Consider the following 24,905-nt stretch of genomic DNA (forward strand, 5'->3'; position numbering starts at 1 on the left):
TTGATCGCCGCATGGTTTATGGGATGACAGGATTTGAATAAAGCTATTATGACGTCATGAATGTCAAGGTGACTTTGCAATACTCTCCCCGATATACCTTTTCCCATTGTCGTGGGCGTGTAGTTCAGAAATTACAGGGGTTTGGGCCTTAAGAAGGGCAGGATTGTGAGCAGCACTGAAAGGTCTTCAAGATGGCTATTCCGGTTCAGAACCCATATAAGCGTGGGACATTCCCTTAAACATTACCTGCGATGCTGCTACCAATCACCAAGAAGGCAATCCGGCTGAAAGCTGTGATAAGAGTAGTTTTTGCGCATGCGCTCGGCTGCAGAGTGGAATCAGCAAAAATAAACCCTAAAGGCGTTGTTGATTCTGCTCTGTAGTGCATTACGTTCGTGTGAGATGGCTATCGCAAACAATACACAGAGGTATCGTTCTGTAACGTTAATGTTGGTTCAGAGGGCTTGTATGTCGCTTCTTTTCATGTATCACCACAGTCGTAATGTTAAACCCCCGCTTATAAGGCGCTCACCTCATCTCCCTACCCTCCGAGGTAAACATGACGATTATCCTGACATGACGAGTTTATGCACTGTTACAACACACCAGACATGATTGTTGTGCGACAGATATACGTTCTACAACTTTGGAAATGTCCCCGGCTTTTAAAACATCGACATGAAGACGCCTTCATCGGCCAGACCACGTTCTAGGGCCGGACGAGGCCCGCTCCATTCCACTTGCCTCTAGTGTAAACGTGCGGAGAAGCAATAAAAAGGGGAAAGTGGGGACGCCGTCGTGTCTTGCTGTACCCAACCAGTCGATGTGATGAAGCAAAAAATAAGGCTGTGGTCATTTATGCGGTAGTTGTTAGCAGCTGTTTACAGCGTCAGTAATTAATAATCAGTTTAGTAATGTATGCCTGTTCCGTTTGTATGCCCGCAGCCAATACGAGGAGAGTAGTTAGCGGGTGTCCAAAATATCGCACACTAGAGCCAGTCATCGGCGCGAATTGGGCCTGGCTGGACTGTACTTTGACGGTCGGGCGGATCTCACCTGTGTCAGCGCGGGAGATATGAACCAAGAAGATCACGTGGTTGTGACAGCTGAACCTGGTGTCGAGTACATTGTGCACTTAACCCTACAGTCCAGTAAGGCTATATAGACGACTTCAGTGAACTCCAGGCAATCTCCTGCGAATATGACCGAGGCGTGACCGTCCTTGGTTATGATGGCACCGTGGTAAAAACTGGACGCTCTGGCGGCATCTGCCGCCTGTTTAAACTGGTCAGCACGAAACTTGTTCACCACTTCATCCACCAGCTGCATGCGAATGATCTTAATATGTGGCAGCTGTTTAAGGAACTCGATGGCGTGGTAACTGGACTGAAGTTGTTCGCGGAACCGTTCGGCAAAGCGGCTGCTGCAGTGGCATGACCTTCCTGTCGTCCAGCTCAGTCCCATCGATGGCAGTCGACATAAGCCACCTCAGCTCACGTACTTCGCCAGCCTCCATGCCTGTGTCGATGCAGAAAAATATATTAATTATCTTGCACACACACAACAGCATGTTGAGTCACCTGCAACAGCATGTTGCAGGTGGCGCACACCAGGTGCAAGTTTGCTGTGAACGTACACATGCAACACATGTACGCAAACAACACATGTGTCAGTGGGTCAAAGAACATGCTGCATCTCTGAAGCTCCTGAGGTTTCTCTAGTCCACATGCAGGAGCTAATAGAGCTCGCCATCGAGAAGAGTGCGTTCTCGTCTCATCCCGAGGATGTGATGTGATGTGATTTGTGGTGATGAGTCGCAATGATGGCAGAGATCAGAGCCCAGGCCGTAATGCTTGCCAAAGCAGCATGTCAGGAAATGCTGCCTTGAGTCGCAGAAGATGCTTTCCCGTTCACTCTGCCAGCTGTAAACTTTGCTGAGAAGTTTATGACCCAATCAAGGTTATCATTGATTTGAAATTTATGGGGAATTACTCGACTGGGCCACGAAGATAGTGGTAGAGCCGTCACTGATAAGACATATGAGGTTAAAAAAACACAGGTAAAACAAGACCGGGTAAAACAAGCTCAAGATAAGTGTAATACATAATACACCCATAATGAGATCTAGTTATACGCACAGCGTATTTATCTATCTAACCATGCATTACACTAAAAAAACGTTCCTCTCAAAACATTGTTTGATAGCGATATTATCTACTGCACGCACGCGCGCTATCAGAATGTGAGAACTTCACGTGTGTGCACTGGAGGAATCAGCTCACATCATCGGACCGTGCGTTGGCTGGAGGAGAAAGCTTACTGCACTCATTACCGAAAATCCGGGCGGGTTTAGAGGAGCTTTCATCTAGCGCCCACGAGGGCAGCCGGCTGGACGACCGGCTTGATTTCTGGAACTGCAAAATCCTCCGATACCTGACGATCCTTCCGTTGCCGAGAATAACACGCTCCCCAGCATCCGGTGCAGGCTTCGGGTCATGCTTCACGGGCGCTGCCGCATCTACCAAGCAAAGTGGCAATGTGGTTTGTGAAATCAGCGATATTAGGCTGAATGGAGGCATTCATTATTATCATTTCATATACCAAGCAATCGGAGGAGTCGACCCTTCGTTTGTCGTATTTATTTTCTTGCTCTGTTTTTCAGCGTGCCGCTTATTGGCATTTTTAGTCCTAACGTTTATATGCATAATACACGTTTCTCCACGTTTTTGAACTGTGTGTACATATCGGTGTCATGACACCGTCCTGCCAAAGGTCGTGCACCAACACGATTCCGACACAGTATTCCGGCAGCCTGTTACATATTGTGGTTGACCCGACCCCAGCCATGTAGCTTACAATCGGATGCGATGCCTCACCGTCCGGCTGACGCCTGTAGACACGCCACCTTGTCTTGTCATAGGACTCTCAGTGGATGAATAATTGGTGTCCGTAGTACGTCACACTCGACCGTGCTCTCCCTAACCAGTATTTTGGGTGTTTGCGTGCTTGAGTGTCTGCACACGGCCAAATGCATTTTTCCAGCATTGTCAATTGATATTAATCCCTGCTTCGCCGTGGCACCTATTCTTTCCATGTTCTCTGGTATTGCGGGACAGTGCTGGCACTTGGCCGACTGCAACATTCCGAAAACCTGTGGACTTTCATTAGTAGGAAGTATTCGGTGCAATATTCTAAGTTGCCGCTAACGTAAAGAAATGTCATCAGATGTCTCGTAGAAACAGTGATATACAAAAAACCAAGAATGCTGATCACCGAGGTGAGCTGTCTTTATCACTTCCTTTCACTTTTTTCTATTGCACTATTCAGTCCATGAACTGAATATCATGAGCAATTTACGATATGCCCATCTAGATACACCTGGTTGAATGCAACACGGACATGACTTAAGAAACTCGCTATTGAACTGCGCTGGTCTCTTCGGTATTATTGCTCTCTTGCAGCGTCTTGCAGTCTGTTTTAATAACGTGAATGTTGTTAAGAGCTGGAAACCGCATTTGCTAAGAACTGCATTCGCTGTAAGCAGCACATTACGTCACATGTTAACAACATTAACAATATGCGAAAGGCTCTTAATAATAAGCTCCCTGCGTCAAAAGGCACCAAGGGTTTTCCGGTTGAGATGGCTTTGCAGTCATAGTACCTGGCTAATAACTTTGTTTACCGACAATGACTACGGTATTGGCTCGTTTATGTTAGGCCATGTGTGTAGAGCTTCTCGCCAAAATTGGCGGCTGGTAGTAGTGTTGATAATCTCCTGTGAAAGATTCCATTCGAAGATGTTTTTCTTTTGAGAGAGTGACAGGCGTGCTCTCATCACAGCGTTCCGCCTAAAACGTATCGCTGGATCAGGAGCGTTTCTGACCCAAGAGACCTTCCCAGGATATCTTGGGAAGGCACGTATCTTTAAGTCAAGCTATCCACTTGACATCCTACGTTTGGAACTTGGAGTCCGCACACTGGCAGTGCAAAACCCGCCTAAATTTGTTTGGTTTCGAGCTAACTCCGCCTGTTTAGGCCACTACAATGGGTGCGGAACGCAGGCCAAAGTTAAAAAGTGCGGTACTGCTGCCGCTGACCTACCTTGCCCACAGACCCAAGTCGTGACCCCCCCTCCCCCCCTCCGCTCGAAATACGATGCGCCGCACGCCTGCACGAGTGCGAAAGCGCGGACCACAGCGGTTCAAAGCAGAACTCTGCTGTGCGGCTAGTTGAGTGAGGCTCCTTCTTTGATAAGGATATTTGAATTTAGGGGTGCTTGGACTGCCTTGATCATTCGTTCCTTCAAAGGTGCGTCATACTGTGGGAAGAGGGAAGATGTCAAATGGGACAAATGGATCTCATTTCTACCTTGTGTAATGCCCGTTTTCACTACGTCACATCACTGATCTAGTTAGCCGCCGCCTAATTCCTTACATGATGATGGTTGTTTCAAAGTGCGCATGTAATACACATGAATATATATATATATATATATATATATATATATATATATGCATAGATATGCACATGTATAGATACATATGTAATCTAATGTCTGTAAAATGTGCATAATGTTTACGTATTTTTGTATAAAGCACAATCAAGTAAGGTATAAAGTGTATATTACCTAAGACAAGTCTTGTCATGTATATAATATATAACAACCAAATATAAAACGTTATAACATCTGAAGCTATCCTACCTCAGCGGAAGTCCCCATGGCACGTGGCTTGGCGTCATTACTCGACTGGGTTCCTGCCGTGCCGCTGTGCCTGGCCCGACTAATGGCCTCGCCCACTGCAGGCAGGTTCCGGCGCGAGTTCCGGAAGGCGATGTGCCGGCCGTGGTGGTCACCGCTCGGTCTGCCCGCGGACGACAGCCGAGCCCAGCACGCCAACAGCTCGCTGTGAGTACAGCTGCTGGGGCGGGCCCATGCGCCGCTGTCGATCCATCTGTCGATAGCCGTGGACCGTCGGCGTAAGAAAGAGATAGAAGAGTTAGTCCAAGCTTTCTTCTAACTTTCGAGAAACTTAGTTTTATGGCTAATGATGGCGTAAGGAAACAAGTCAGGCCGTCCGGACTGGGTGGAGCGCCTTGTTTCTCTACTCAATCCAGGAATGCTGAAGTGGACTCTCCGTCCAGATGCTGTGTACGCACACTACGGATTAGACTGCGTTATCGGCCAGGACTGCAATGCTGTGATGGCCCGATAGTTGTGCGGTGTTGCGGCGCAGAATGAGCCAATGGCAAATGCTGGTCACTAACCACGTTTCCGTGGCGTTGTTGGACGACGAGTCTGATTTCCTTCTGGAGGGAAATAGAAACCGCAAGAGGCGTTTTCACGTACGTATACAAAAAATCCGGATTGCATTCGAGGCTTCCGAGTTCGGATTGCTTTAAGACATCGTTGCTGCTGTTCGCGGTGTGAGGAAACGCAATTCCAACTTAAATACTTCGCTCATGTGTGAAGCCAGTCAATGATCCTCTGTATCCCAGTTTCACAGAAGGGTTTTGGTGAGATATTTTCATGGCAACGTGATAGTCACACTAAATCATCTTTTTCAACTTCCAAGTAAAGTTAATGTGACCAGAGGTCACTGTCACACCAGCTGTAGGTGGCGCCTTGGACTATACTGCATTCCGGGTGGGTTCCCAATCGATCCCACTCCGGTCAATACGGGAACGGATTCCCTTGCCTCCTTAAGGTGTCATGAAGCTCTGGGCTGATTGTGAAAACCTAAACAAGATGTGATATTTTTCGACAAAAGATACGTTAATGAAAATAGATTATCAACCATTTCTAACAGCCATTTCAGATAGGCGGCAACGGGGGTAGCAACACATACCTGTAAATGCGTTGTTCATCCGACACGGTTGTCACATTTATGGAGCGATGACAATGCAACTAATGCAGATAGACATGTTATAATTCTAAGGTTGACATGCTATGGGGGCAGCTCAAACTTGGAAATTCATGGGCGCATCAAAAATGTGTAAACTGATTTCATGATACAAGTGGCAAAACGTGCTTCTAAATAGGTGCTTGCAGAGCAAATGAGATGGTGTCACCCTTGTTCTGAGTTTGTGTGAGCCAAACCTTGGCACAAGCAGAGCCTAGGTGTCCAATGAGCTGGTGAAAACGCGAGGCTTAATAAGAAGGAGATGTTATAGGCGGTCACGATGCTGCAATGCACTGCAAATGAAGTATGGTGCCTTGTAGCCTGTGCGGACATGCGTCACATGCTTATGCAGTCTTTCAAAAGAAGGGGAGTGGGTACACGTCATTGGAGTGTGGTTCATTGCCGCAAACGTCAACTGACGGCCTTATTGTTGGTGGCTACAGCCTCCATGTGTTGCAGTCCCACCCCTTCTGCCGTTCCTGAACTTGGCTCGGGCATAACTTTGTGAAATGGTCGTAACTGCACAGAAGCAAAGAATGGAATAACACATTCCGTTCTAAACTTGCATGTTCAGATGATATTTGTTCGTCTTGCTTTCATATCTGGAGGCATCTCTGCTCAAAAGTTTTTCTTTTCATTCAGTTAGCTGCGCATGTGCGTATATGCTTCTACGATACCTATTCATAATACCGTGGCGCTCGCATGGATTTGAGAATATGTTCATCAGAACTCTCTTTCGCGAAATCTGAATTCGATTTGCCACCGTAAGCGTTTGCATGTGTATGTATACTGTTTTCGTATGTATATAGATATACATTTATATATATGCATATATATATATATATATATATATATATATATATATATTGCTTTCTCACTAAGAAGTGACTCATATCAGCATATACTGATCAACTTACGCGTCTTATATTGCTCGCCGACGCGTTTCACAGAGCTGTAGCATCATCAGGGAAAAAAACACTTATATTTTACGTGTGTTTGCATCTTGGTGCACCCGTGTGCCTGTACCTTGGTGTACACCGTGCATGTGCTTATAATATATATATATATATATATATATATATATATATATATATATATATATAAACGTCCGTCATGCCACTCTTGCTATGTTGCAATAACCACCCGTGTTGCATTTGTCTATATCATTTATCGGAGGCATCAGTTACTCCTGTGACCTCGAAGCAGCAATATAAATGATGTTTAGAAAAATTAAGAACGTAGCGATGTGTTTTAAACTGTTTCGGAGGAATCAACGAAAAAATCCGAGGGTAAAATTAGGCCCCCCCATCCTCCCCTCTATCCGAAATAGGGCTATTTTGATGGGATGGGATGGGATGGAGTAGTACATGAGACCATAGACTATGATGTGTCGCTTATGCTTGTTTGTGAGGTGCTATCATGTGACCTGACCTGGCCTCGGCTCTTTTCAGCCACGTGATCCCTCGGGGGCTTAAACCGCTGCACGATTATTACACAGAATGGGTTGAAGCTCATCCAGATGACTAAGACATGCCAGTTACCATCACTGACCAGGCATGAGCTGACCTAACCTGAGCTAACCAGGCACGACCTGTTACAACGGCCAGTACCGAATATCGATCCGTTGTGCGATAACTTTCGAGCGTTACCGCTATCGGTGCCCCGAAAACACAGTGTTGGATGCAGCCTCGTGTGTTGCACACTTGCGATTTTGAAATAAATTGACAGAGCGGCGATTTTCCGCGTCTCAGAGTACCGTGGCTAACTCGGAGAAAATGTGTCTAGTCTTCCAACTTTCCAAAAAGGCATCCCAGCAAGTTCATGGATGAGTTTTTTAATCATGATGACAGCAGCGAAAATTGGATTCGAGGCTTCTGACACTTATAATCCCTTTTTCATTCATGATATTGACTTACGCGCCGTTCGAGTGCGAATATAGCTCTGTTAAGTACAACAGGAATGACACCCGATCAGCGCGGCAGAAAGAACCAGCACGTGTGGTAGGTAATGGCGCAAACAAGGTAAACGAAAACTGCACGGAAAATCATGATTTTATCGACCGTTGAACCCAGACCATTACTTATAATGACAAGAGTCATTGCCGAAGACCAATAGCACCACAGTTGCGGAACAACAACGGTGCGCGCTCCTTTAAAAGGGGCAGTCCACATTTGTATTGTGCTTTGAACTGCAACAGCCATATTGAAGACCTTTTGATGCAGTTCACGGTCGTGCCCTTTTAGGACCTAAAGCCCTCCGGTTCATGAGCTTAAATGCCGCTAAGTTGTGAAAAAGTAAGTTGGGAAGGTGCTTTAAGGTCATCTGGGCATTCATAACGTCATGATAATGTTATTAAAATTGTGCCATTTAAGGATCCATGAGGTTACTAAGGCCACAACAATTTCATGGTCGAGTCATTTATATCTGCCGTTCGTGAGCACAATTTCCAGACATTACTATTGCGAACCTAAGCGAAATCCAGCGAGCGTCTATTCTAACGGCGCGTCAGTACATGCTATATAGCTAAACGCAGAACACGCAACACATGCAAATGAGATGCAACGCCAGCGATACATTTACGATGCTATAAAGTATGAGTGACATATGGTATAATCAGCACCTGCACCTCATGGCCAGCTGGTCAATTTAGGTTGGTTCTCTGGTGAAAGACATTGCTTTGCCCTTGAACTCATTAAAAATTTTGCACTGGCGCGTGGCAGCATGGAGGCGATTCCACGCCGCTATGGCTCGATAGGGAAATGTCCTTTTCATGCACTCTAAGCGAGGGTGTTTTTTAGCTCTCGTCTGCAGTATATTTTCGTCTTCGGTGTTTCTGGTGTGCCGCTGAGATACTTCAGATCGGCGCCTGACCAGATTACTGATAACCTGTGGCCCATCAGGCTCGTAAGTGGAGGGATGCAAACATATGTAGTCGCAGTGGGTGACAGTTTCGTCGAAATTGGGCCAGTTTAGCTGTTTTTGGGATTCCGTAATGTGATATTGTCTGCGTTTGCCGGCAACAATTCTGACCGCGAAGTCAATAGCCTTATCCAGGCGCTGGCGCTGAACGGCTGTTGTCGGGGCCCATGCAGGTAAACGATATCTGATGTTAGGGGAGACCAGTGACTCAACTAGGTACTTTATTGTGGAGCTGGAAAGCACATTCCTAAGCCTGTTAATGGCTATGAGACTGTATGAGTACACGCGCCAGTTTAAGAAAACCGTGCGTATGCGCTAAACGGGTTTCGGTGAGGGCCCGGCCGGCCCGAGCTACCAGGAAAATTTAAGGGAACCAGAAAAGACAAACCGTCCACGTGTTAGATTGGACCAACGGACTAACGCCACAGCCACACGAGACCTTCAGGAGTATGCGGGCGTGACCCGTACCCCCAGCCAGGCTGTGACGTGGGACCGGCGAGGGCCATGACGAGCCGCTGCGCCTTGACGTGGCCGCCTCCAACGGCAAAATCAAGATAGCTTTGGCTTCGTGTCCTGTAAAAATGCGGTTTCCTGTTTGTTTTGTTTTTTAATCTGAAGGCCGAGTAAGATCATTGGCAGGCAATTTCGAATTAACTTCTGCTACTGTTTCCATAAATGCATGTTGCCATAATATCAACCCAACTATATTTCCATTATCCTGGTTTTCTTCGAGGAATAGGGCTAATACTACTGTCTTATCCGTCATCATACTTGGCACAATATTCATAGAGAGCCGATTGATGACCGATATATCGTCTGTATATCGTTACATAGCCAGCGATCGGAGGGAGATCACCTGCCGTTGGTGCTGAGGCATCGCGACGAGATGCGTCGAGCCCGCCTCGTCTCGAGAGACCGTCCGGGACTCCGCGAGACCAGGGGAGGTCGCTCGCGAGGCGCCGACCGAGTAGCACTCGGAAGGAGACGCGAACCGCACCCGAACAGTACTGCTCGGCTATGGCCAGAATTGAGGGGGGGGGGGGGGGGGCCCAGACGACTACAGTCCTGCTTTTACGCAGAGGAATGTTTGTGGGTAGCATGACTTGAAGACACGGCTTCGTTCTTTTCTGTGTCAAGGGACGATTGACTCATGTCGTTGTCTCTCACTTGACCTCAGACGTGACGGCATGAAGAAACATCGGTCATGGTATGGCCAAGGACCAGTGGGGACTGCCCGGGATGCCGGATTATGCACGGCGCTAGCTGGGTCTGTCCGTTGGTGTACGATGCCTCGAGAGCGCAGGACATAGCCTGTTTTCTTCTGACGTGGTGTACTCCAGGCCTTTTTCAGCTCTTGATGGCGTGATGTCCATGACGGATAGAGATCCCACCATCGGCGGTCATAGGCAAGGTCAGGTCGTCAGATCAGGGAGGGGGCAAGGGGCCGGGTCGTCGAACAGGGCAGTCAGGTCGAGTCTCTAGAGCACACCAGCCGTGGAAACCGTAAAGGGTAAACACAGGTCACACGGGACACTCGCTGTCTGTCGAGGGGCCCCACCGTCCCATCGGGCGCGCTGTCTACCTCCAGACTTCCGGAGGACTCGCCGTCGTAGCCGAAGTAATGATGGGCCGCCCCACCGCGACCGAGACGCGGGAGTGCGTCGTCCGAATAAGGAACCGTCACCCTGGAGGTCAGAAGAGGGAACGAGTCGTCGTGCAGCTCCGGACACCCGGTGCCGGCCCAGTAGCTGCGTCGGTGCCAAGCTGGTAAAGCAGCCCTACATGTCTTACATGGGGCTTAAACGTGGCTTTATTGGATTGTGGGATGTGATGAATAGATTTAATTTAGCTTAACGAGAAGCCGCGTAGACTTGCCTCATACACTGTTAAGGCCATGGATAAAAGGGGATAGGGTCCTACTGTGTACGAGCCAAGAATAAGTGAGGTGACCAAGCATACACACCCGTGGACATCAGCGGATGTGTCTGCTTGGGATGAGCGTGGTCGGGCGCCGAATGCATGAAGTCTGTGTGGATTAGTTAAGGCCGAAATGGGCTCCCAGGATTGCTATCCAGCGGATCCTTGCCAATGTAATTCGCCGGCCGCGTGGGATCCCTGCGGATTTGGGTGTATTGTCAATGCATCTGGTTCCGCTTTTGCCCACTTTAAATGTTGTCATCAGCTTGAAGGTGAAGCTGGGGCACCAGGTGTGGCCGCCCTAGGCATTGGTGTAATCATGCTAGAGTGTTCTAATGTTCCATATGTGCGAGCGCTCTGTGAACAAAACGTTTTGTAGATGCTATGAAAATGTTTGCTTTCCTCTGTCCCGGGCAAATTGAAACCTGCACCATTTGAAAATTTTCAACTTCCTTTTTCAAACGAAAATGACCGGAGTGGTAGCTATTTATACAATGATTTCAGCCGTTTCATTAAAGGGAATGCTCCACACTTGAATATATTAAAGAAAGTATCAGATTCGATGAAATAATCCCACTTAAAACTATTGGTATGCTTTTAAGCGGGAAGATTGCTCCAGACAACACAATTTCTTTGTTTAGCTAAATATGTTGTTATGTAAATATGTTCAATACGTCATTGTTTGATTACATCATCGCACCTTGCAGCACATTGATTGAGAGCCAACTGCCGGCCGTTATACCTGATACACGTGTTTACGAACGCCAGATATGAACGACTCGACAATCATATTTTCCTTGGCCTTGATCGCTGCATGGCCAAAGGGATGACAGGTTTTGAATAACATTATTATAGCGTCATGGATGCCTGTGTGACCTTTAAATGGTCTGACCGAAATGGGCTGCGTATCTTCGCGGGCGTACAGTCCAGAAACTGGCGCGTTTAGGTCTTAAGAAGGGCAGGGCTGTGAAATGCATCGAATGAGCTTTGAGATGGCTATTTCAGCTCAAAACCCTGCAGAAATGTTGAACACTACTTTTAAGGGGGCTCCTTTTCAGAAGAAAGGCCAGGAAGAATGTAACTGTCGAGTCGTTCATTTCTCGTGCTCGTGAGCACGATGTCCAGATAAAGCGGCCGTCAAATGGCTCTCCATCAATGTTGTCCAAAGTACAATGACGTAATCAAACCATGACGTTTTGGGGAGCACATATACTAGAAAGAGAAGTAGTATTGTCAGGAGCGGTGTTTACCACTTAAAGTATACTGGTACTTACAAATAAGCCTATTTCATCATATGTAGAGTTCGCTTCAACATCTTCAGGTGTTGAACATTCCCTTGTATTCTAACCATGGTTAATGGATGGATTTCAAAGGTAAAATTATTTTGACATAAGCGGCAGATTTGTTCTCTTCGAGCACTACGATGACCCGATAAAAAACTAAAATTGATTGCATTTAATTCTTGTGGGATAAGTAATCTGTAAACTTGTATCACGTGACTAACTCACTTTAGGCCACTGTTGACCTAATATGGCCTCATCTTGACGACACACCCACATTTTGTCTACGTACTGGCTAGAAAAACAACTTACGGCAGATATTCCAGACGCATAACATGAGCAAAATAGACGTAGACATATTCTGAAGTATTGTTCGGATGCATAAACAAAATAGTCAAGCTGACCTTTGGCATGACATCCACCTGACCTTAGCTCGTCTGCAGACCCTTGCTCTGGCCTGTCTACAGACCTTTGATCCTGTCACTACGATTTTTGTTTTGTTTTGTTTCCTGAAGTCTGCATCTATTAAGTCTTTTCGTTGGCCCATATGTTTTCTAATCATGCTATTGATTTCCGAGAAACCCTAGTGAGTCTGTTGACCCGGCACTCCATCCAAAGGCGCTCAACTGAAACGCTAGTCAATGGCGGTATAATTTTCTTTGAAGCTGATATTGTGGCCTGTTTGGTGACGAAATGATCTTTGTAAGTTCAGACCAACATTAATTAAAAACTTACAGTCTTGAAACTGTTTTTTATTGCAAATTGCTGTAGGCATGCATTGGCCGTTCACCGTTAGGGGCCGAGTAAACCTGTGACGTCATCAGTCGAAGAGGCGGAATTTGGCCGGACGGTTATACTTTTAGTTCCAGGGCTCTGGATATTCGTGACAACATATTCAGGGTGCATACAGAAAAACCTAAAAAAAAACGTGAAAAGCTGCATGCAGTTTAACATATCCATAACCTTGAGGCAACGAACATAGAACAGATGAACAATTGTACATTTAGGCTGCAGAAAAATAATACAAGCGGTTGACAAAGGGCACATGCAATGCACGCACAATCCGATACGATTTCAAAACGTTTTTTTCTGTTTTCTTGTTACGTGACACGACGACTAAGGTCACCGCGCATACCTCTTAAAAATATGCATAGCTCTTTCACATTTCGACATCTATTCAGTGGCGAAGTATATAGCCTATCACTACACTAAACACATCACTACACTAAATCACTACACTTAAACAAGATCACGTGCACGTATACAAATTGGCCCGACCTGCAGCCCGCTATCATGCCCAGTATTGCACAATGCCCCCAAGCCAGCTGCCCTCGTCCATCTTTAGTCCCATAATTTCAAAATTCGATATACACTCGTCATCGGTGCCCCGGTTTTACACCGAAAAGTTTGTCACCTGTCGTCCTAGAAATGAAAATGTCATTCTTTTTTTCGGCAGCTTGCCTCAGAATCTAAAATTTCTGAATTTTTCAGAAAACGAAGAAGTTCTAAAATTTAAAAAAAACTTGCAATGACCGGTGTGCACAACGTGCCTCGGTAAGTCCGAACGGTTTATATCCGCGTTTCTTATCGCCCGTTGGTGTTCACCGCTTTTGATCCTTTGGTCTAGTCTTTAAGCTTCTACATGCCACCCCCACATAAACCTTTCCGCATTCTGCATATGTCCACCAAGGCTGGCATATAATCATGTCTTAATATTTCGCGCTTGTCGCGTACCTTTTACCGCGTCTGATGGTACTAGCTATGCATTCCTAGTTCTTTGCCTGCAAGGGTAAGTAAAAAGGTCATGTTCTACGCCATTACGCTTTCAGTGGTTCTTATCTGGTCACAAGAGCTCATCCCCAGCGGTCCGATTGGGGGTGCAGTTGGAGCGACATAGGGCCTGACAACTGGTTTCTAATAGACCAAGTCGGAAGCAAAAAGCACAAACATATAATCTAATATCTGCACAGGCCACGGTAATATCGGATCATAATCTCTCAAAGCTCCTGTATCGATCGACTCGCAGAATATTGAGTCATGAGCCCATACATATCTAATGTCATTTTATGCTTGGAGCTTGATGCTTATGTGAGGGCAGATTTTACGCAGTGATTGTCGTTTCTGTTATTAAAAAGAATGTTTCACAATTTCTGGCAACTGGCAAAACAATTTCTGTGCTTAGCAAATGTGTTCCTAGATGCGTCATTGTTTTATTACGTCATCATGCTTTACGTAAGTTGTTCAGCGCATTAGCAAAGAACATTATTCAGAGCTAAGACAGTAGTATTTGCCCTTTTCCTCGGAGAAAACGAGGAGAATGGAAATGTAGTTAGGCTGATATTTCGGCAACGTGCCTTTGTCGAGACAATGGCAGAAGTAAATTCAAAATTGTCTACCGATGATTCTACTCGATTTTTCAGTTGTTTATTTTTAAGAACAAGCCACAGTTTTTATAGGGCATCAGCATTCAGGGGATTAAACAAAGAGCAGTTGCCAGTGATTACCATGATACAGTCCCCATTAAAAATTAGAATGCGCGAGCATACGTGCACATGCAAAACGAATGCAACCAAATGGGCATCACGCATCACGCTTCACTCAAACATGCAAGCGGGTTGAAGTAAACAGGCATCACACAGCGCGCATCAATTATATATGCAAACGATTTTATATACAATTATATTATGCAAACGTAACAATTATATATGCAAGCGTCGTCCGCGGGGTCAAATGTCGCCGCCAGGCTGCCGCCGCCACTTCTCCCCGCCCCTTACTGGGTATTCCCCTCCTTCTTACTAGCTTCTCCTGGGGACTCCCTGGTTGACTGCCTCTGGTAGCTTTTTGCTAGAAGACGCCTTCCAACCGGGTCCGACCGGTCTAGTTTTCTTACAGCCTAATAGTTTTGCTGCAAGGCCCCTTCCATCCCATGTGTTGCCGGGCCGGCCTGCGCTGCTTCCAGGGCTCGGCCCTCAACGTACCCCTCGGCCAAATCCCGGGTGTGGCGTCGCCGGCGAGGGTGCAGGGCCCACCCGTTCTCTTCCTGCCTCGCCTCGGGCGGCCTTGCGTGTCCCCTCCGCCCCAGTTTTCACGTTGCGCGACGATTCTGATGTTAGCTGGGGTGACGGCGGCGACGGCGCGGTGGGGCTCTTGGGGCGGCAAACATCTTCCCAAAAACGTCTTGTCAGACAAACATCCCTGCGTTCATGTTGTTTTTCCGGTGATCTGGCTTTTCGCGCCTATTAGTCTTGACGCGATAGCCTATTTAGGAAGAAGACTCCACCTTCATGGTCGTTTTCGGGGAAAATGGCGAGTTACCCCACCTGGCCGGGTGATACACACCGTTCTCCCCCTCCCCCCGGTGACGGCGCGATGTCCTCCCCCCCCCCGCAGGTCCGGACAACCTGCTCGGCCTAACGGTCATGTTTGGTCTGGCGGGGGAGTTCCTGATCATGGCCGGCTTGCTCCCTGCCCCCCGCCCCTCCCGCACGCTTCACCAATCCCGGACGAGTGGCGTGGAAAATGTATGTCCACAAAATCCAAGCAGTCTTGAGATTGATTGAAGGGACGCATCAGCCATTTAGCGACCAGCGACCGATTGCAACCTTGCGATAAAAACGCGAGGAAAGTGAAAAACCGATTCATTTTACAACACTAACATGATTACATATCACTAATGCACACACAACGGCATGGTGAATAACACACTTCAAGAAATCCGGCTTTGAACGCGTCATTAACAAATCCAACGCACCCAACACCAATCACCGATAACACATCAGTGTTAGCGAGGGCAAGTACGTGCGCCGACGCGAGTCAAGGCTGCTTAATTATTTTGTTTCTCCCGCGCCACGTGAATGACACTTGAAAAATGAACCTATAGCGATATACAGGAGTGACAGATGGCTGGGAAATATCACTGTCTGACCAGGGCTGAATAAGGGATAGATATTTTCCCGAGAGCTCCCGTTTAATACAAGCAAGCTGGTCGAAAAATTATCGGCCTTACATTTCCTTTATTCCAGCCGAATAATATTTTCTAACAGATTCGTCAACAGCGTTATTTTCTCATTTTCTGCGACGAGTCAGAAAACATGCCTACACGCCGACATTAATATCAAGTTGACGCATGTTATGAAGAGCGGCGTATTGCGCTAATAGCGCTCTGATCTGTTTGTGCGTAAAAAAAAACGAATAAGACTGCAGCCCACTTCAGGCAGAAAACCTATAAATTTCCGTTGTCAGCGCTAGATGTTAAGCTACCAGCATGCCTCACGGAAGGGCGATCGATCATGTGTCATACAGCCACCGTATTCATCGTTCCCATTCAATGATGGGGCTTCCATCATGATTAAACGACAGTGGCTTTGACATCCAACGATTACGGCGGTGTGATTGGTCGCGGAGGGTGGTAATGACGCCATTGATCGGGTGGCGTATACGCGCAAAAGCCCGTAGAAGCCGACCAGCGGCCGCTGCCGCCAATGGTCAGCCAGGACTGACAAACACGTGGCTCGCATCCAGAAATGGAATGATGCTTAACAAGTCGTGGGGCAAAAGCCTCCAGCCGTGCATAAATTTACGAAATTATACATTCAAAATATTCCACGAAACTGGCACCTCCTCCCTCCTCCTCACCTCCCAAAAACGGCAACCTCCCAAGCTTGGCACATGATGCACAGAATGCAACTATAGTTTTCACGAGCCTCTGTGGTCTTTGTGACACGTCTGTAGACACTTGCCAATCTCTCGCGTTCTCCATGTTTCCACGAGTGTTGTTTCCGAAAGAAAGCACACAGTGCGATGTATGTCGTTGGTGAGATAATGACTTCAAAAGTAATTTGTCATTGGTTATGCGAGCAAAACGTGCATGCAGCATGCAATCCTATCTGTGAAACACACCACATGAACTCGCGTCGCCGCACCGCTCCAACCAGACCGCCCGAGTGAAGCTCGCACCCGCTCCCCAGAAAATAGAACGGGCTAGGTATATCGAATAAACACTGCCAGCACAAGGTGATTTATGCTGTCGCTTAGTACCCGACCAGCAAACATCGCCAGATAGACGCCCAGTGCACCTGTACGAATTTACCTGCATTATCCGCTTGTAAACCGTGAAGAAGTTGACAAAACAAAATTTTCTACCACACAATTAGACCATTGGGCCGGAAACCACGAAGAAGGGGATTTAATTCCCTTCATCATTAAACGAGGCGACACGAATGCTTTTAAGTCATTCCACTGACAACCGCTTAAACAAAACAGGCTCAAAAAGCATAAGCAGGGCGAGAACAGCCACCTGTATTTTAGTAAGGGCAGCTACGCTTCGCTTTCCGCCTACCCTTGTAGGTTTGCATGTCATACCCCAGATCCTTGCTGTAACCCGCAACCGAGACCACACACAAACTCTGCACGTGTGGCTTCTGCCCCTGTATAAACTGACTCCTCCACGTGTGCGCAGAGCTTGCACTAACGCCACTCAGTTCACGTGGATATCGGAATACTAATCCACTTGGCCGCTGTCGGCTATGAACACATTCCGGGCAGGTTCTACCGCTTGCTCACCTTAAGCTGTCTGGTCCGAGGAGCACCGGGTTGCGGTCACTCTGGCCCGAGGAACAGCGGGGGTGTGGTCACTCTGGCCTGAGGAACAGCGGGGGTGCGGTCACTCTGTCCCGAGGAACAGCGGGGGTGCGGTCACTCTGGCCCGAGGAACAGCGGGGGTGCGGTCACTCTGGCCTGAGGAACAGCGGGGGTGCGGTCACTCTGGCCCGAGGAACAGCGGGGGTGCGGTCACTCTGGTCCCAGGAGCGGCGGGGTGTTGTCACCTCGCTGTGTGTTCTCACTTTGGCCCAAGTGATCTCACTGTGTTCGGTAAGATGTTCTCACTTTGGCGGTGTTCTCACTTTGGCCCGAGGAGCAGCGGGGGTGTGTTCACTCTGGCCTGAGGAGCAGCGGGGTTGTGGACACTCTGACCTGAGGAGCAGCGGGGTTTCGGTCACTCTGGCCTGAGGAGCAGCGGGGGTGTGGTCACTTTGGCCCGAGGAGCAGCGGGGTTGCGGCCACTGTGGCCCGACACCACGAACGGACGGGGCGAAAAATGAACAAAGCGCTGTGACGCTGCCGATCGGAATCTGGCCCTCAGCGCCATCTACTCCGACTTGACGATCGTGGCTCGCCCCAGCCCGGGGCGACGCAGATGGTCTGCAGTGGGTGCTGAGCTCGTCTATGACCTGTTCCAGGTCGCGGCGCCGCAACAACACGGTGACGCGGACGACGAGCAGCAGCAGGCATCTGCGCCGCTTGCTAACCGGCCGGCAACCTGCCAATGGGACCTGCGCAGAGACCAGACTGTAGGACCGGTCCGATGTCTGGCCTGGCCACAGCCGGGCTACGGACCAGCACCGAGACCAGGCTCCAGGGTAGGCCCCAAGTCTTCCCGGCCAGTAGCCATGGAGTGGAACCAGCACCGAAACAACGGTCCAGTGCCGGCCCAAGTCGGGACCAGGTTGTAGCAGGGGCTGTGAGCACAGACTATGCCGCTGTACCGGTCCCGAGCCGACACCAGGCTGCGGTACCGGTTCCGAGCCGACACCAAGCCGCAGTACCGGTCCCAGGCGTCACCAGGCCGCAGTACCGGTTCCGGGCCGACACCAGGCCGCAGTACCGGTCCCAGGCGTCACCAGGCCGCAGTACCGGTCCCAAGCCGACACCAGGCCGCAGTACCGGTCCCAGGCGTCACCAGGCCGCAGTACCGGTCCCGAGCCGACACCAGGCCGCAGTACCGGTCCCAGGCGTCACCAGGCCGCAGCAGCGGTCCCAGGCGTCACCAGGCCGCAGTACCGGTCCCGAGCCGACATCAGGCTGCAGTACCGGTCCTGAGCCGACACCAGGCTGCGGTAGCGGTCCCGAGCCGACGCCAAGCCGCAGTACCGGTCCCGAGCCGACACCAGGCTGCAGCACCGGTCCCGAGCCGACACCAGGCCGCAGTACCGGCCCCAGGCGTCACCAGGCCGCAGTACCGGCCCCAGGCGTCACCAGGCCGCAGTACCGGCCCCAGGCGTCACCAGGCCGCAGTACCGGCCCCAGGCGTCACCAGGCCGCAGTACCGGTCCCAGGCGTCATGGTGCAGGTTGGATATCACGATGACACGTCCCCGGGAGTGCGGGGCACGCCACTGTGGCCACAGAGGCGCGCGGCAGCTACGAACGTCGCAAAGCTTTGATCAAGCGAAGCCTAACGCGGTGCTTTGATCAGTGAGAGGGACTGTGATTCGTAGTCTTGACTGCAGCAGCTGTTGGGGGAGTGTGTTGATCTACAGCTCTTGGGCGGCGCTGCCCCGAGACTTGCAGTGGCTCACGTACGTCAGTGTATTTGTACGCGTGTGAGGATGTCTGAGTGGGCGGGAATGACCTGTGTGTTCTCGACGCTGAGGCTCATGCTGGTGTCGTGGCGTATGCTTTGTGCTCGCGTTGATCGGCGATGATGATGCTAAGTCCGGTGGTTGACGACGTTGATGACGTTGATGTATTCGAGGGTGTCCTGTTTCGGAAATGTGTCGTAAGCTGCGTTCTGTTTTTTTCGTCGTTACAGGAGCCGGTGCAATGTCGCAGCCGCGTCAGTGGTGTTCAGTGTCCTTGACAGCTTTATGAGAGGCAATGTCTTACATCTATGGGCAGTTAGGGATATGAGATACGGTAACCGTTTGGCCCGCTTCTCATTTCGTTAGAGCTTGTTTGCAGTCTTAAAGCTATGACATCTAACCTTGTGCTCTTCCGGGCCAGCAGCTGAGTACATTAGTTGTTGGGGGGGGGGGGGGGGGGAGACAGCAAGGTGGGGCAAAGACACATAGGTCTCGGCGCCAGAGGCACTAATCTATTTACAGCATTTTACAGCATTGGTCACGCCTTTAAGTATTGTATACCTATAAACAGATGATGCAAAGATGTTGTCATTCATGCTCGTCGAACAGTTGCCCCCCCCCCCCCCCCGCCCACCATAGGAAGCTCGTCTTCTCATTCGCAGTACGAGAAATACATCCTGCTATGGAGAAAAGACGGGGAATGAAATTCAGTTGTGGTTTGAATGACCACCCAATGTGCCAAGTCATCCTTGCGTCATTCTGGTGCCGTCCTGTTGATTTAATATCGTGAATGACTAGTTTTGACAGAGGGGGATGGATACGCGCCAGTTCCCGGATAGCGCAAGGTGCGAGCATCTGCCACCACCGCAGTACAAACCACCGGACTTAGCACCTCTGGCCGATGCATGTTCACTGGTCAACGTTACGTCAATAAACCAGCAGACTTCGACCCTGGTACTTACTGCGGTCACATCAACGCCTGGCCACTGAACGCCCCGGACACCAGACCTCTGGAGACCTGTACAGACTTCCGGCGACAGGCCATCAACATCACCAAAAATTCTGTCCAAACACCAACACCAGCCAGTACTTAAAGAACAGCACCAGACGTAGCCATCCAACTACAGGTTCAGATCAAGACGCAGCCGTGCGTTTGTCAAGGATTCACAACCATGATGGCTTTTACTCGTGGCCTGTAACCAAGCTGTGACCAACGTTCAATCTGTAACCAACGCCTGGCTGCAGCCGCTGCCGACCAAGCTGGCCTCAGCTGGCTGTATTCCGTCTATAATAAGCTCGGACCAATTACTCGCCCGGTCAATGGCCAGCAGCGGCGAGCAGCGCGGGCAGTCACCTGCCACCGGCCACGCTCCGGTCCGGTCTGAGGTGATCCCAGCACGAGGAGTCAGTCATCTGCTGTCGGTCACGCTCCGGTCCGGTCTGAGGTGATCTCAGCACGGGTAGTCAGTCACCTACCGCCTGTCACGCTCCGGTCCGGTCTGAGGTGATCTCAGCACGGGTAGTCAGTCACCTGCTGCCGGCCACGCTCCGGTCCGGCCTGAGCTTACCCCAGCACGGGCAGTCAGTCACCTGCTGCCGCCCACGCTCCGGTCCGGCCTGAGGTGATCTCAGCACGGGTAGTCAGTCGCCTGCTGCCGGCCACGCTCCGGTCCGGTCTGAGCTTACCCCAGCACGGGCAGTCAGTCACCTGCTGCCGGCCACGCTCCGGTCCGGCCTGAGGTGATCTCAGCACGGGTAGTCAGTCACCTGTTACCGACCACGCTCCGGTCCGGTCTGAGGTGATCCCAGCACGGGCAGTCAGTCGCCTGCTGCCGGCCACGCTCCGGTCCGGTCTGAGGTGACCCCAGCGCGGGCAGTCACCTGCTACCGGCCACGCTCCGGTCCGGTCTGAGGTGATCTCAGCACGGGTAGTCAGTCACCTGCTGCTGGCCACGCTCCGGTCCGGTCTGAGGTGACCCCAGTGCGGGCAGTCACCTGCTACCGGCCACGCTCCGGTCCGGTCTGAGGTGATCTCAGCACGGGTAGTCAGTCACCTGCTGCCCGCCACGCTCCGGTCCGGTCCGAGGTGACCTCAGAGGGGAGGCCGGCGCCGCTCATGAGGTGCGTGCACCCGCGGGGCCTCGCACCGAGCGGCGGCCAGATCGTGGCCCCACAGCAGGTCCGCTGACCGGCTGGCGCCAACACGCCCCACGAATACACTGCGATGCCAATGTCCCCGCTGACGTCGTGAATGCGTGCTGCCAGGCGGCATGTCCTGGGGCGCGAGGCTATTCATGCCGAAGAGCTCGATCGACGCTGATTTTAAAAAGATGAAGCGTTTGTGACGTTGGACTTTATCGCAGAGAGTCCGCGATTTCTTGCTGTGTTTTGCCAGTATGGTTCAAAGTTCAAAGTAGCGACAAAGGGGGTAAAAATCAACTAGTATCCTACTTTATTCTCAACTGCTGCGACTTCTCACTGCGGCTGTTTTGTAGCAAATGGCCTCCGCCCTAGCGGTCCACGCCGAAGAGCAATTCTTCGATACTGTGCTAAACTAGTCCGACATGGGAGAGCGCAGGTTCGCTATGGCCAGGAGCAGGCGCTGGGCGCAAGGCTATAAGTCACGGCTGGGACCGCTTCGCGACGTACACGGCGCTCGCGCCCCAACAATATGTGCTCACACCTAGCCGCCTGCCACGAAGATGTAAGCGGGCTCATGAGTGTGGAGCTAGTGTTCTTTGCGATGCTGAGTATTCGAAGTAAGTGTTTTTTTGCGATGTAAACGTGGCTGAGGCAAGTCAAGCCACGCAACCTCAATGTTATCTTTTCGTGTGCTCCCCGCCTTTCTTCTCTGCCCCCCCCCCCCCTCCCGCACAACCGGCTCGCTAATACCGCCGTCGGCGCAGAGAATGTGTACGGGTACCCACAAAACTGTCGACTGATATAAAACGAGCCCGGCCTGGTAACAGTGCATTCTGAGCATGCCGGCCGCTGGCGAGGTACTTCACCCCGGCGCGGCGCGCCTGTGAGGTTCTCCGGTGGCGGAAAGTAATGTAAGAGCTGCGGCCTCGGAAGTCCCCAGAGACATCCGCGGCTCTGGTGTCATGGTGTGGTGCGCGGCGAAAACCGAAGGTATGGAACAGGGTCACTATGGTATGGCAGGGCCGACCACAGCTGCTTTCGTCCAAGGCGGGAGTTTAATGTTCCCGTTCTTTTAAACTCGCCATCGATGCTGCGTCTAACGTGGGGCTTACTACTGGTAGCAACAATACCAGCGCAGCGGTCATATTTCTCCATCCAAACGCGGCGCGACATGGACGCAAATGTAAGTGGGTTGTGAATGGCGAACGGCCATTTGTGACGGTCAAGGTTGCTGCAGAAAGAAAACACTCCGGTGAAAAGATGCAGGATTCATGGATTGAGTACAGTCCAAATTAAGCCATGAATTTCTGATTATTCCTGTGTGGTATGCAAGCACATGGTCAGCAGTGGCATCCAGCTTCCTCCTTATTTCGAGCTGTCGGCTAGGCTGCAAAGCAAGCGAATGTTCACATTTCACAAACCGAATGTTCCCATTTGGTAAAACTGACAAATGGAACGTTTCAGACCAAAACGCAAAGAGTTGATCCCAGCTTTCACAACCTCCTGTCTCAGAGTTGCTTACGTCTTGATACATGGGGTCAACTGAATACACCGATTGCTTTAGAAATGTTAAACCGAGTAGGGTCACGGATTCGACCTGTGGAGGTCATGTTCTCTCCGGAGTCAGCTCGGCCCGGAATTGAGTTAAAACAAAACCAGAAAAACTGATGAGGATGGCATTTTCATTTTCCTCGGTGATAGTTCTGAATTTGTGGCTTTGTAGCCCTTTGTGTGACCAGTCAGTCTGAAGGAAAGACGGGTTCAAGCTGGCGAGGTGAGTGTCAGGATGCCGACCAGTCAGTCTGAAGGAAAGACGGGTTCAAGCTGGTGAGGTGAGTGTAAGAATGCCGACCAGTCAGTCTGAAGGAGAGGACGGCTGAAATTTGGCGGGGCAGAGCTTGGGATCTGTTGTGTTGTTGGTGCACCGAGGGTCAGGGCTTATCTCGGGGGATGCCCATGCTGAGCGCAATCGTCTGAGGTAAGCTTTGAAAAGAGGCAACGAAAAATCGACTGGGTGGGAGACTTGTTTGATGTAACTTGTTGAGCCACATGAGGATTCGACTACCTGTGGTAAGTGACCGCCATCTTTTGCTGCAAACGAAACGCAGCTGAGGAGAGTAATCACAGAGCTGTTACCTTTTACCACGTATCATAATAATAAAGTTCAGAGTTTCATGAACACTGAAATTTTGGGTCATACTAGGAAATGTTCGTGATTTTGGCAACGAAATAATTAGATAAGTGTTGTTGTTTTTCAAAGCGCAATAATCGGCTTCTCTTTCATGGGCTCCTTTGTCTGAAGTGAGAAGGCCAGGAACCGGACACGTAGGACCGAGAACTAAGAACAAAATAACCACGCGACTTCAGTCGCCGATATTATGATCGTGAGAACGGTGTGCGTAAATTAGCAAGCTAGCTTAGGCATGATTTATAGCTTAAGCATACATTAACAAGCTAGCTCACCGCTAAATGTAACATTGAAAGGCTTTTCCACATTATTTCCCAATGTCCTACAAATATATGTATATATATATATATATATATATATATATATATATATATATATATATATATATGAGCTATGAAAAATTAAATGCGAGTTAGGATTGTAAGTGAAAGTAATGATCGTACTGGCAAGTTGCGCACACAGTTTGACATAATTTTTGCAAAATGTTTATTTTAGGATTGGTACAAAGCATATTGCCTGAAAACGGTGGCATCGGCGGCTTACATAAGGGCTACTATTTTGCAGAAGATGGGTGCTGTGTCTCATAGCGGGGCATCTCACTTTTCCAACACACTATTAAACATCCTCAGACGTTTTTATTTGTCATCAGTGCAGATATTGTTAATTCGGTTATCATGATCTACTAAAAGGCACATAAGTATTTACCTTCTCAATGAAACCTTATTTTATTACCTTTGAGTGTTTCATTCAGGGACAACACTTTTTCGGAAAATGAGGTCGCTTTGCCCACTTACGCTTCACAGTATTTGAAAAGATAAATCAAATTAATCATTTCATGATGGCCCTACGATTGCTGACTTGCGGATATATACATAACCGGCGTCAGCGATCACGCACAAGGTCTCAGGTTGCATGGCGATCGATTCGCTTTCTAAAGTAACATCAAACAGACCATTATCATTATCCGTTGTACCTCAAAACGACAATTTCAAATGATCCTGGTAAAAATTTATGGAGGATATGAGCCGAGAAAGCCACATGTGCACTTGCACGTGGGCGTGCAAATGTCACACTCGTGGACATACCACTACCGGCACATTGCTGATCTTCGGTTCAATTCATACATGAGCAGGGGCTTTGTCCATATCAAGACAGATTTTGTTATGATTTCAATGAACCATTGCTTAATCTGATTTGCT

At 49.5% G+C, this 24,905-nt stretch overlaps 1 protein-coding gene across 1 annotated transcript in view; it reads left to right on the plus strand.

The window, feature by feature from the left end:
* LOC119102863 (orexin receptor type 2) overlaps positions 1 to 18,554 on the plus strand; it is a 173,023-nt gene extending 154,469 nt beyond the window's left edge. The window contains exons 7-8 of the mRNA XM_037226314.1: positions 4,804 to 4,906; positions 18,256 to 18,554. Of these exons, the coding sequence (XP_037082209.1) occupies positions 4,804 to 4,906; positions 18,256 to 18,370 (218 nt within the window). The 3' untranslated portion in view covers positions 18,371 to 18,554. The remainder of the gene's footprint in view (positions 1 to 4,803; positions 4,907 to 18,255) is intronic.
* Positions 18,555 to 24,905: the final 6,351 nt, after the last annotated feature.

Source organism: Pollicipes pollicipes, unplaced genomic scaffold, assembly GCF_011947565.3.
Source record: "Pollicipes pollicipes isolate AB1234 unplaced genomic scaffold, Ppol_2.1 Scaffold_5724;HRSCAF=6776_pilon_pilon_pilon, whole genome shotgun sequence".
NCBI classification, from domain to species: Eukaryota; Metazoa; Arthropoda; class Thecostraca; order Pollicipedomorpha; family Pollicipedidae; genus Pollicipes; species Pollicipes pollicipes.